We start from the raw sequence: 12110 nt of genomic DNA, 5'->3' as shown, positions 1-12110 counted from the left end.
TCGATGTTTATACCCAGTTGTCTGCTGTCACCGAACCTTTTGCAATCTGATTGTGTGAGCGACGCGAATTGTGCAGTACTTACCGGAAGCCATGCGGGCACCACCGATTACTCGGGAGCCTTCGATGACTCATATATAAAAGCCGACGCGCTTGACTCGCTGATCAGATTTCGACGATCGCGGACTGTGTTCGCAGCCATCGTTGTGCTTTGAGTGTAGCCAGTTTTGTGGGCACAGAGTCGCCCAGCAAGTTGGTTTCATCATTCACAGTATTGCTACTGTGTTCTTTACCATAACCACTACGTCACAATATGGTAGACGATTGTCAGGTTAGGGAGCGCAGAGGGAGGAATGCGCAGTTTCCGCTGTCATTGAAAGGCCGCAGACCAAGAATCTTATGTTGTGAAAGGACACCACGACTAGGCCACGGAAGTGCCCCATAACGTGCTTGTTATGGGGCACTTTATGCTTGTTACGGGAAACATTTATGCTCGTTTAATAAATGCAGTGTCGTCAAAGTTCGTGCGGCACTAGTTTGGGACGCCATCTTCTTGAGCAGTTGTACAAAACGCCGACGGTCAGAATGTCGATGTCGCTGAGTCCCGTTTTATTGTATAGTTGAGGCAACGGGCTTCCGTCTTTCGCCTTGATAGTTGTAAGGCCTGCACGGCGGACGAATGCGTCCGCAGGATACAGCATGACAGATTGCGTGTCAAATGGCACGGGCAGCTCGTCTGCTGGGAGGTCTTGCTTCTCGAAGTGGTCGATGTAGTCTGTGTGAACAAATAAAGTGGCATTTGAAAGCCATAAGCGCGAGCGACATATAGAGGGCATACAGTCACCTACCTGGTCAAGGGTAGAGCATTTAACTGTACTTGATTCTTGGGCAGGTTATGAGAACAGCAGTTTTACCTTTCATTTGATATCTGGCTCCTCGAAAATAACAAATAAAGCAAATGCAGACGTTACCATTCGAGTGTTAATTTTACTACGCTCAGAAGTTACGAGCTAGGTATAAGGTAACGTAGTAACATCACGGTTCCTTGAAACGTCACGGCTCTTTCTAAAGTCATGTTCCAAACATACGAATTGAAAATAAAGCTCAGCATGAGAGAGAAAGATACCAAAAAAAGAAAAGGCAGGGAGGGAAAAAAAGAAAAAAACTAAATAAAGAGATAGGAAGGCAGATGAGTAGGACTAGCTTATAAGCTGAGATTGGCGCAGAAAAACGAAACGGGACACGTCAATTTGAATAACTTGGCCTGTCTGCAGAGACAAAAATTGGCAGCAGTGTATAGCGGCGGTCTTGAGCAATATTGAGCATTTTTATGCAATACCTTGTTGGGTTCTATGGATCAGATCACAAGGCCATGTGAAGGGGGAGATTGCTACAAAGCTACTTAGTTTTGTCATATACTTGTAGCTGAGGAATCTGTCTTTCTTTCCTTTCTTTTTTGTGCACTGCACAGCATAACACTACCGGAATTTCTAAGAAACAGCTCGCGTCGACAGCGGTCTCTGCGTCGCACCGACAGAGGTCTTCCCGTGGTGCAGTGATGAGGGCACGGGAAGTGCCCTCATCAGACTACACAGACTACATCGACCACTTCGAGTGATGACCCTGCATTCCTCGTAAACCTCGTGAGGAATGCAGGGTCAAGAAAATGTACAGATTCCTTTCATTTCCTTTTATTGCTTTCTTATCAACTGCCACTCACTAGCGACCGATCCTGGTACGCGCAAGGAAAATAATCGCAAGGAACTTCTCACATTATCTCCGCCTAGGATCCATTTAGTTGCTGAAACACACTTCAGCCAAGAGTAAAACCTTGTTTTCTGTAGAGTTCACATACCTGGATCAATATTTGTCCACAAGATGTCCAGGTGCTCGTCCCTGTCCGGACGCGTGTGCGCGTGGTGGAGGCCAGCTGCGTGAAGCAGTTCGTGGACGACCGTGCCCTCGTATAGGCAGCCTCTGCCCAGGGAGAGGACCTGCTCTCCACCATTGCGACCGACGTAGGAGTAGCACCTGCATCGCGTTGCACACGTCATGAACGATGAATAAACGGAAATTTGTTTCTCAAAAAGAAAACGCAGTGCACCGGTAGCAAGTTTCGAATCCTCTGCACATTTATCCATTTATTTTTGCCCACAGAAGGTTACACCAGCGAAGCACGCAGTTTGCAACAGCGACAAGCTCCAACATACCCTCGTTCGATATCTCGCCACATAATGTTCTTTTATTCGCATGTCATAGTTTATTGATTAATTAATTTAATTATGGGGTTTTACGTGCCAAAACCACTTTCTGATTATGAGGCACGCCGTAGTGGAGGACTCCGGAAATTTCGACCCCCTGGGGTTCTTTAACGTGCACCTAAATCTAAGTACACGGGTGTTTTCGCATTTCGCCCCCATCGAAGTGCGGCCGCCGTGGCCGGGATTCGATCCCGCGACCTCGTGCTCAGCAGCCTAACACCATAGCCACTGAGCAACCACGGCGGGTATAGTTTATTGAAACAAAGAACACATCCGCGTACCATTAAAAATGTGAACTCAGAGAAGAAAAACGGAAACCTCGCATGTTGGCTATTGTGAATGTTTCCGAACCCCTCGACGCTGTGATGCGAATTTCTACGAATTTATTTATTTCGCCATGAGATGGTACTCAAACCTGATATAATACACATGCATGATAGCAGAGAGCAGAAGCTTAATGACCCTACGTGTACATTCACCAAGTTTATGTATCACACAGTCATCTCGTGGGATTGACTCTTTTAGGCACAGCGCACAGATTCGAATAAAGCATCATGTAACCACATAATGTTCTACTGTTTCCTGGAAACGTGTCTGTGAGCTGCTTTCTTTTGTTCTATTTCGCCTAGTCCTGCTGTTTGTCCTTGCAAAAGGCACATCCAAGCTGCACTTTGGCGTATATGGGTAACATTTCCCTACTGGTTATCATCTGCATATCGAACACGCCTGATTTGAGTCTCTTCTGGTGTTAGTAGGCACCCAGTCATCATGATGTGCGCGATTCATGTCGCCATGCTTCTTCCCCATCCTATTCGAAACCGCTGTAACTCCCCCCCAAAAGAAGACGTTAAACAAATATCACCACTACAAGACACTCTCATGCCCCTCTCATGCCCTCGCACATGGCTCACAGAAGCGCTTCTTGCCCTGGCTGCGCATTCACAAAAACACCTGCTACATACATCGCCGTCCACGAGCACCAACAACGATTTTCTTGCTACTTATGTGTAGTAAGACATCTTTCTAGCACGTATAAGGAGGATCATGCGCACATAGGAAGCATCACATGCTCTTTAAGCCTTCCATCATGCCTTGCTGGTGCGGTTTAACAAGGCAACTGATAGTGCATGTATCACACGGTTTAGGACTGTCTGACAACATTCTGGCAACTTATTAGCCCTGGTATAACGCACAATTAAAAGAGATTCAGTTGCTCAATTTCGGATCCCCAAATATGAGAGGTCAGCTTCAATATTGGTTAAATTTCACCTCGATTTAGGCAAGATAGGCAAATGTCGCCAAAAAATATCTATGAACAAACGTGTAAGATGCCTGAAAATCAGTCATGAATCTTGGTGCCTTAAGGGAAGACATGGGATCTCACTTTCAATAAAAAAATACACAAGAGCTAGGCAAAGCTGCCTCAGCGTTATGCAATTATTGGGCACATCATCACTCACCCAGTACCGGAATGAATATGGATGAAGTCTGGCTCGTTAGTGCGCTCCACGAATTGCAGGCAGGTTAGGTACTCGATCATGTTCATCCACATTCTGATGTCTTTAATCGTCTCTTGATATGCTGAAAATATGTAGCACACTGATTTCTGAACATCAAATTACTGCAAGCAATTTTCTTAAAGCTTACTAATCATTTCCCACAACTTCAGTGGCTCACAGTTACACCTAATATAGTTCGAATAGGCGTGGAATCAGCTTTTCTCAATAAAAATTGAATGTTATAATCAGTGAAATGCTCAATTTCCAAGAACAGACTAAAGGATCAACAATATGAGCATCGCCTCTCATGATATGGGATAGTTGTAACTGTCGCCAAGATATTTTTTTTTCTTGTGTTTACCTCTAAGCAACTGTAACCGCCTTTCATTGTTCCTACCAATATCAGCGTGTCTCCTGTCTGGAATCTGATTGGATTGCGAAATGCTGATTCTTTGATAAAACAAATGAACTAAAGGCACATAAATGCAGTCCACGCATAGTGCTTCACTTGGCACTAGGCCTCGAGCCAAAGTGGCATCATAGTTTATGGAATATGGAGTTATTGACTGCCATACAGGAAGAGTGTAGGGTAAGCGACAGGAATTATCTTGTATAGGCAACCGAGTTATTAAATGAAGTGCCTGGTATGCACTCGTATAGCCAGTAAGGAGTCTTTCAGAGAGCTCTATTGGGCACAACATGGAGACCAGATAAGTACTTAGGAACCTGATATAGGAAAAGTAAAGGACTTAGATCACAGAGGCGTCGCTGATTCACTTAGCACGCCACGAGGGAGAATGTAGGCTCGATTCAGATGCTGCGTGAGGTTGATTGTTTCCGGAGTGCGGAAAGTCGCGAAGTTGTGATCAGCAGAAAAGCAGCTAGCCTACGACGTCTGCGATGACTACCGACAGGAGGCTTCCACCATTGTTTGTATGGTGATTGTCGTGAGGCTCAGCACGAGAATATGGCCTCCTGCAAAAGAAAACGTGTCTACAAATGGCTCAACCGGAAGTAGGAGAGACTCCAAGGTGGCCGATTAAATGACCATGTTTCTCTACGACCGCTCGTCCTGTGAGGTCTTTTGAAGGTGTGCGCAAACATGCTACCATGAAACCCTGGGGCTGTATTAATCAAAGACCCAACATCCGCACGGAATGACTGATGATGGGCCCACCCACGTGTTCACCGTGGAGAGAAAACATCTTCAATACGCCGCGAATAGCGAAGTCAACGTAACCGAGTGCGCTCAACACGCCAACAACCGCCACCAGCAGCAAGGAGCCCTTGCTCACCATGGCTGGCGCACTTATCAGAACGACAGAATGCATCATCTTCAACGATATCGACAGGGCGCCCAGGAAGGACACGGCGCTTTAGCTTCACCTGATGAGCTGCAGGCTTCAAATGCTCCAGGAGAGGCTTTCTTTTCTAAACTGAAAGATCGAAGTGCTGAGTTCTTACGATGAAATTTAAAGAAAATATACCCTTCAGGTAGACTTGAAGGATTAACTGGCTACGTTGAAGTGTAAAATTGTCGATATCATCGGAGCAAGCAAAGTCTGAACAAGGTAAACAAACCGCAGATATCCCGAAGTGAATTGACAAGGATTTTGCTCCTATGCCATGAAGCGTTTCTAAAGCTCAAGCTTGATATACCAATCTCCAAGACCGATGCTCCAAGCTGCGAAAAGTTTGAAAGAATTTGAGTAAAAATTACATAAAGACAGAAGTATTCAGTGCCTTACTAGTACTTGTACTGAAAGCGATATTGCCCTGTTTAAAGCGCGTATTAACATGATTAATGACGAAGATGACGGAACTGCAGACAGCCATCAGGCGTGTGAGTTTAGAGCTTCGGCGCTGAAAGCACGAAAAGCATAGCCTTTAACCAGCTCCGCCAGCTGCATTGACACTGCAAGAGCATTTCATATGGTGCAGAACAAACTACCACAGGAATCTACAAAATAATATTTCACTAGCGTCCAGTTAGGCACAATGTGAGAATTCAGAAGGTCTCATTTGCACCGAACAATCAAGGTGCTGTACCAGGGAGACAACACTCATTGTAATGATAACCACGGAGGCTCACGAGTGAACTGGAGAAAGCGATTCTGGTCAATGTTTTTCGCGACAACAGGAGGCTTAACGTCGTAGTGCTATCAACGTACTGCCGTATGTCTTCTGGCCAGAACTGACCGCTTAACTCCCAAAGAACACAACGCGGCACAAACAATGGATGGCTGAACTAAGACACTACGACCGAGGCAGATATACAATAAGGCAAGGACTACAATGGCGTATGTTAGGCGTATGTTTCGCAAACTGCTTTTGCCGACACTGCGCAATGCATGGCGGCACCCCCATTATTTCCACAATGACTGAGCAACCCGAACCATGGCAAGCATCAGCTGCTGCTGTTCAACGTTGGGCAGCGTCGTCTAGCTCCTCTACCAGCGCGCACCAGTATTAGCTCTTCTAATCAAAGTCACACTGTGCATTCGGCAAGGGTGTAAGTACCGAGCGCAGATTGCTGCGGATTCCGGTCACAACATGAATCTGGACGAGCCAGTGAACAACTCCACGTAGGCATATTTACTTCACAAACACTGACCTACTGGAACTTCTCGCTTTTCTACGGCACAGCCGGACTGACTCGTCGCAATGGACATGGAAATAACCCTTCATGTCGGGGCGGGGAGTATGATAACCTCTTTCTTTGCTGACCCGCTATCTTCAGCAATTTTTGTGTTCCATAATATCGCCAAGTTTCTCCATCAATCACTGGTCCTATGGTGTCATTTGCGGTTTTCTGCAAAACACCTTTTCATCAGCAGTTGGAGGTAGAACTTCATTTTCTACGCTGTTCAAGCTTACCGCCTTGTTAGGATACAAAGGTCAAAATAAAAAATTACGTTAAAAAATTTGCAGCCATTCCACTCTGGGAATATTGGCTACCAGCGGAGCTGTAAGAAAAGAGAAAGCACGCTACTGAATGCAAAATTTACTCATTTTTGTTTTTTACCTTCCGGGTCTGCAGAATACTCTGCGAACGCGCGAAATCGTTGTAAATAGTGGCTCAACCTGGCCAGGTGTCAAAACTGAAACGCTACAAGCGACTCCAGTCGCTGGCGTACCCGCGACTTGAAAATGTAACATACGTGGCCCAGAGAGAGAAGTCCGCTTGTCGAAACGTTTGCTCCTGCTTTCACCTTATTCTCGTTTTCCTCATTCACTTGCCCGGGAGAAATTTATATGGGCGTTTTATGCAGCCAGATTTTAGCATAAGTGTATATAAATTTCTTTTGCATTAGAAGCGTGCAGTAGCAGACATGGGGGGCTTACGTGAGCGGTAAGAAAGTTTGGGCAGGATGACAGTGAAATAAAGGGGTGGCCATGCGGGCCCTGAACACTGCCCTGGGCCTATTCTTTGATCCCTTCGGCAGAGAGTGACAGATTATCTGTCTGTGGCGTATATAACGATAACTCTGCAAGCATCGTTTTCTTCGACAACGGAGACTAAACACTCATTCAGGTCGATCAAAATCCAGTGCTGCTTGATTAGGTCAATTACGCATTTGTACTGGCAACGCTGAAACGTTGCTACAAGCAGTAAAACCTCTCCGAGTGGTTACCATTTCCTTGATGTAACACACGCCGAAGAGGTCCCATTTAAAGCTCTCTATTCATATGTGACCAGAAAAGCTTCAAGGGAATTCGAGAACATTCGTCAAAGCTTTCGTCATGGCTGCCTCCATTTTTTCTACGGGCTGTTTCGATTGTGATGCCGCTAGATGGACTTCCGCGTCCATCACCAGAACAGGTTGGTAGTTGCGCTCATGTGGCCTGCCGTTGGTAGGTAACAATAACACCCTGAAAGGCATTAAGGTACAGGGTTCGGTCACGAAAATGTGCACAATGACAACAGCCTAATGACATTGTGGATGATGAAAAACGGGACAGACGCTGGTGCCTGGGACCCATGAACTATATTTGAACACAGCCCGCTTAATCAGGCGGGAGCGGGACTAAGCGCCGCGGGCCTTTGATTTCGCAACCGCTCATTCCACTGCTCGCCCACCATCAGTGCGCCGGGCGTGTCACCATCTTTTGTGATCAGATGACTATGGAAGGTAGTAGTGCACTACAACATACTCCACGAATTATATACATTCACTGGAAATAAAATGGTGCGCTAGGGATCTCCCTGCCATCACGTCCTTCTTGCTTTGTATCAAACAAAGCGCAAACTAAGAACAAAGAATAACTCCATTAGAACACATGAATTTCTTAATTGCAGAGTGTCATGCGCGCCAGAGTCTATACAGCAATGCAGGTATGTACTCGAGATGGCTTTTAATTCTGAGCTTGTCTGACAACAAATATATAATTCATCTGAGCCACAATAGAAGTCGTTAAATGTTACTACAATTTTCCTGAAACATCGAAATGGGGAATACTATAGACATGTATAAATTTCTACAGATTCACAGAAAACGATATCTACGGTCTTCTTGTGGGGACAGTTGGCTCATACATTACATAGACTTGACACTGTCTGGCCCCGTTCTTTACGTTTCTAGTGTTTGTCGAGGAAATCATTCACACTAATGCGATTCTGCTTTGCTGCCTTATTATTAAAAGAAAAAAGTGTCCCCATCATCATCAGCCTAGCTACGCCCACTGCAGGGCAAAGGCCTCTCCCATACTTCTCCAACTACCCCGGTCATGTGCTAATTGTGGCCACGTTGTCCCTGCAAACTTCTTAATCTCATCCGCCCACCTAACTTTCTGCCGCCCCCTGCTACGCTTCCCTTCTCTTGGAATCCAGTCCGTAACCCTTAATGACCATCGGTTATCTCCCCTCCTCATTACATGTCCTGCCCATGCCCATTTCTTTTTCTTGATTTCAACTAAGGTGTCAATAACTCGCGTTTGGTCCCTCACCCAGTCTGCTCTTTTCTGATCCCTTAACGTTACAACAATCATTCTTCTTTCCATAGCTCGTTGCGTTGTCCTCAATTTAAGTACAACCCTTTTGGTAAGTTTCCAGGTTTCTGCCCCGTAGGTGAGTACTGGTAAGACACAGCTCTTATAGACTTTTCTTTTGAGGGATAATGGCAACCTGCTGTTGATGATCTGAGAATGCCTGCCAAGCGCATCCCAGCCCAATTTTATTCTTCTGATTATTTCAGTCTCATGATACGCATCTGCGGTCACTACCTGTCCTTAGTATATGTATTCCCTTACCACTTACAGTGCCTCGCTACCTATCGTAAACTGCTGTTCTCTTCCGGGGCTGTTAAACATTACTTTAATTTTCTGCAGATTAATTTTTAGACCCACCTTTCTTCTTTGCCTCTCCAGGTCACTGAGCACGCATTGCAATCGGTCCCCTGAGTTAATAAGCAAGGCAATATCATCAGCGAATCGCAAGTTACTACGGTACTGTCCATTCATTCTTATCCCCAATTCTTCCCAATCCAGGTCTCTCAATACCTCCTGTAAACACGCTGTGAATAGCATAGGAGACATCGTATCTCCCTGCCTGACGCCTTTCTTTATTGGGATTTTGTTGCTTTCTTTATGAAGGACTACGGTGGCTGTAGAGCCTCTATAGATACTTTTCAGTATTTTTACATATGGCTTATCTACACCCTGATTCCATAACACCTCCATGACTGCTGAGGTTTCGACTGAATCAAACGCTTTCTCGTAATCAATGAAAGCTATATATAAGGGTTGGTTATATTCCGCACATTTCTCTCTCACCTGATTGATAGTGTGAATATGGTCTATTGTTGAGCAGCGTTTACGAAATCCAGCCTGGTCCTTTGGTTAACAGAGCTCTAATGTGTTCCTTATTCTATTTGCGATTACCTTAGTAAATACTTTGTAGGCAACAGACAGTAAGCTGACCGGTGTATAATTTTTCAAGTTTTGGCGTCCCCTTTCTTATGAATTAAGATTACGCTGGCGTTCTTCCAAGATTACGGTACGCTCGAGGTCATGAAGCATTGCGTATACAGGGTGACCAGTTTTTCTAGAATAATCTGCCCGCCATCGTTCAACAAACCCTTCAACAAAGAAAAAACTATAAAACTGAATAGTATAAGTTTGGTGCTACAATATTTTACGCCCTATTCTGACAAGTGGTTAATCTTGTGCCGAGCGAAATCCTTCTCAAGCTCCAGGTCGCTTCATTAACACAGCTAGAGACAATTGTGTAGAGTCCGACCCACACAGACATGAAAACAAAGCGCGTTATCTGCTATAGAAACTGCGTTGTATTTTAGGACGAGTTCTGGCAAACGTTTTCAACTGCTCTTAAGATACGGCCAGCTCTCTTGCGAAGAGAATGCAACCTACACATAAAAAAATGAGCACTGCATTTCATCGCTATCATCTTAAATGACACGTCTAAATTAGCCACAACTATTTCTGGTCGCGTCCCTAACGTGCAAAATTTCAGGTGGCAAAACAATAAAAATGTACAATAAAATGCAAACATCAATCGCAAAATGCTATCGATGCTCTTTCTATGATGCTCTCTCTATCGATGCTCTTTTATCAGATGAATACGCTGTTCCTCGCAACAATACTAAGCCCCGAGCAGTTGACAAAATGTGAATGGGCTCCGACATTGATTTATCGTTGGTGGGGACGGGAGGGGCATATGCTGAGCAAAATATTTTATCCGGCGTCTTCAGTTCTTTAGCTTTAGTACGTTCCAAGAGCGCCAGTCTTTCCATTCACCTAGAAGATCGTAGCGCCACATTTTTTTTTATATATACAAATTATCTACGTGCTTTACTTACTGAACAAGTCGTCCACAGTATAGGGAATGACCCCTCGGGGCCACAGCCGCTTTCCACTGGTCACCGCGTTCACCTGGACATAAGGATAAGAATTAAAAGGTATTTTGCGGACTGTCCTACGCAATGTTTTCTATTGTTCGCTACTCTACTGGGTGATATACTATGGACAGCGGTGTAGATAACAAAGAACGACGTTTTCATCAAGCACGATCGTGGTCTTCTTGAACGGCTGTCAAAGCACGGCGAACAAATGTGCCGCTAACAACAATCATAAAAAGTGCAGAAGAGCTCTCACCTCTAAGGGTTGGCCTTCGGGAACAACAATGTCTCCTTGAAAGTACCCAGCCTTTTCAACTGCCCACTTAGCTGAAAATAAGAGGGGAAAATACGCAAGTCTCGGCGACAATACGAGAGGCCCGAGTACTGATGCCGCAATTATGCTTTGTAATTAGCGCCTCCCGTCACCGTGCGAAACCATAATGGCCCCAATTTGAAGCTACCTTAAGTCACTTTGTTTTACCATCTCTCGCCGTGTACATCTCGGCTTGTGAATTGATGTGTTCTTAATTTCTTTACCATCCATGCTCCAACACTTCGAGAGATACCGCCACAATGCTTTACTGTTTGTTCTCCGACCTCTGCTATAGGGTTCGTAATATCATGCCTCTTCATGGCATTGTTATCAAATGTGTAATGATCGCAAGAGACACTCTTCTTTCTTCACATGCACCAAGAAATAACTATTATCATTAAGGGGATGTCGAAGAAGCTCGCCGCATCTGCATAATAGGCAGGTATGGGCAAATAAGAGCATCAGCTAGTGCAACATTTTCTTTTTTCCAGCCTATTGAATGGCTCCTTTCTCGAGGGAGCTTATACCTATAATATTATTCAGAAATGTCAAGAAATATCTCACGTTGGGCGACGACTTGTGCAAAGAGATGAAATTTTTCGACAGCAATAAACGCCATACCTTCCAACCTCCATGGAACTTCAGGGTAATGGGTTCGAGCTCTTAGCGGCATCGACGTTGCCAACGATAACAACAGGGAAGCAACGGTAGACGTCTGTACAAGGTCCATGCTGTTCACCGTGCGCGTGTCACGATCAATCCTAAAGCGGGCTATGCTGGTTCAGAGACAAAACGCAGAACGTTTCACTTGGACTTCACCGGCGAGAGTGCCGTTTACGCAGCATAGTGGTTATAACGAGGTTGTTTACGTACTCGGTTGAACGCTGCTGCACCTGTCGTACAAAAGAGAGCGAGGACACCGCAAGCGGAACTCCCTCCTGCTGTGAGTGTTTAAAAAAGCGTGGCTCATCCCCGTTCCAGCGCGCTTCGAAAGCTTTCACAACGAGCATAAATGACTGTTTTTAAGTGAACGGCATTACCAGAAAAGCGCGTAGAAGTATGATCGCAAGAACACTGGCGACAAGCTCTTATAGTACACCGGCACAGATTATATCATATTCTTAATTTGGAGTAATTTATGCGGCTGGTGCTATTAACGTGAATTTCGAATGGTGTACGCAC

At 45.1% G+C, this 12110-nt stretch overlaps 1 protein-coding gene across 1 annotated transcript; it reads right to left on the bottom strand.

The window, feature by feature from the left end:
- Positions 1-425: 425 nt before the first annotated feature.
- LOC126524659 (astacin-like metalloprotease toxin 5) lies at positions 426-11756 on the bottom strand. The gene is made up of 6 exons (XM_050172966.2): positions 11550-11756; positions 10872-10942; positions 10577-10649; positions 3720-3840; positions 1854-2029; positions 426-773 (listed from the first exon to the last, which is right to left on the bottom strand). Exons 1-6 carry the CDS (start codon positions 11656-11658, stop codon positions 514-516), a joined length of 810 nt encoding a protein of 269 aa, XP_050028923.1. The 5' UTR covers positions 11659-11756; the 3' UTR covers positions 426-513.
- Between the last annotated feature and the right edge of the window lie 354 nt (positions 11757-12110).

Source organism: Dermacentor andersoni, chromosome 3 (assembly GCF_023375885.2).
Source record: "Dermacentor andersoni chromosome 3, qqDerAnde1_hic_scaffold, whole genome shotgun sequence".
NCBI lineage: Eukaryota > Metazoa > Arthropoda > Arachnida > Ixodida > Ixodidae > Dermacentor > Dermacentor andersoni.
This window is presented reverse-complemented; position numbering and strand designations above follow the sequence as displayed.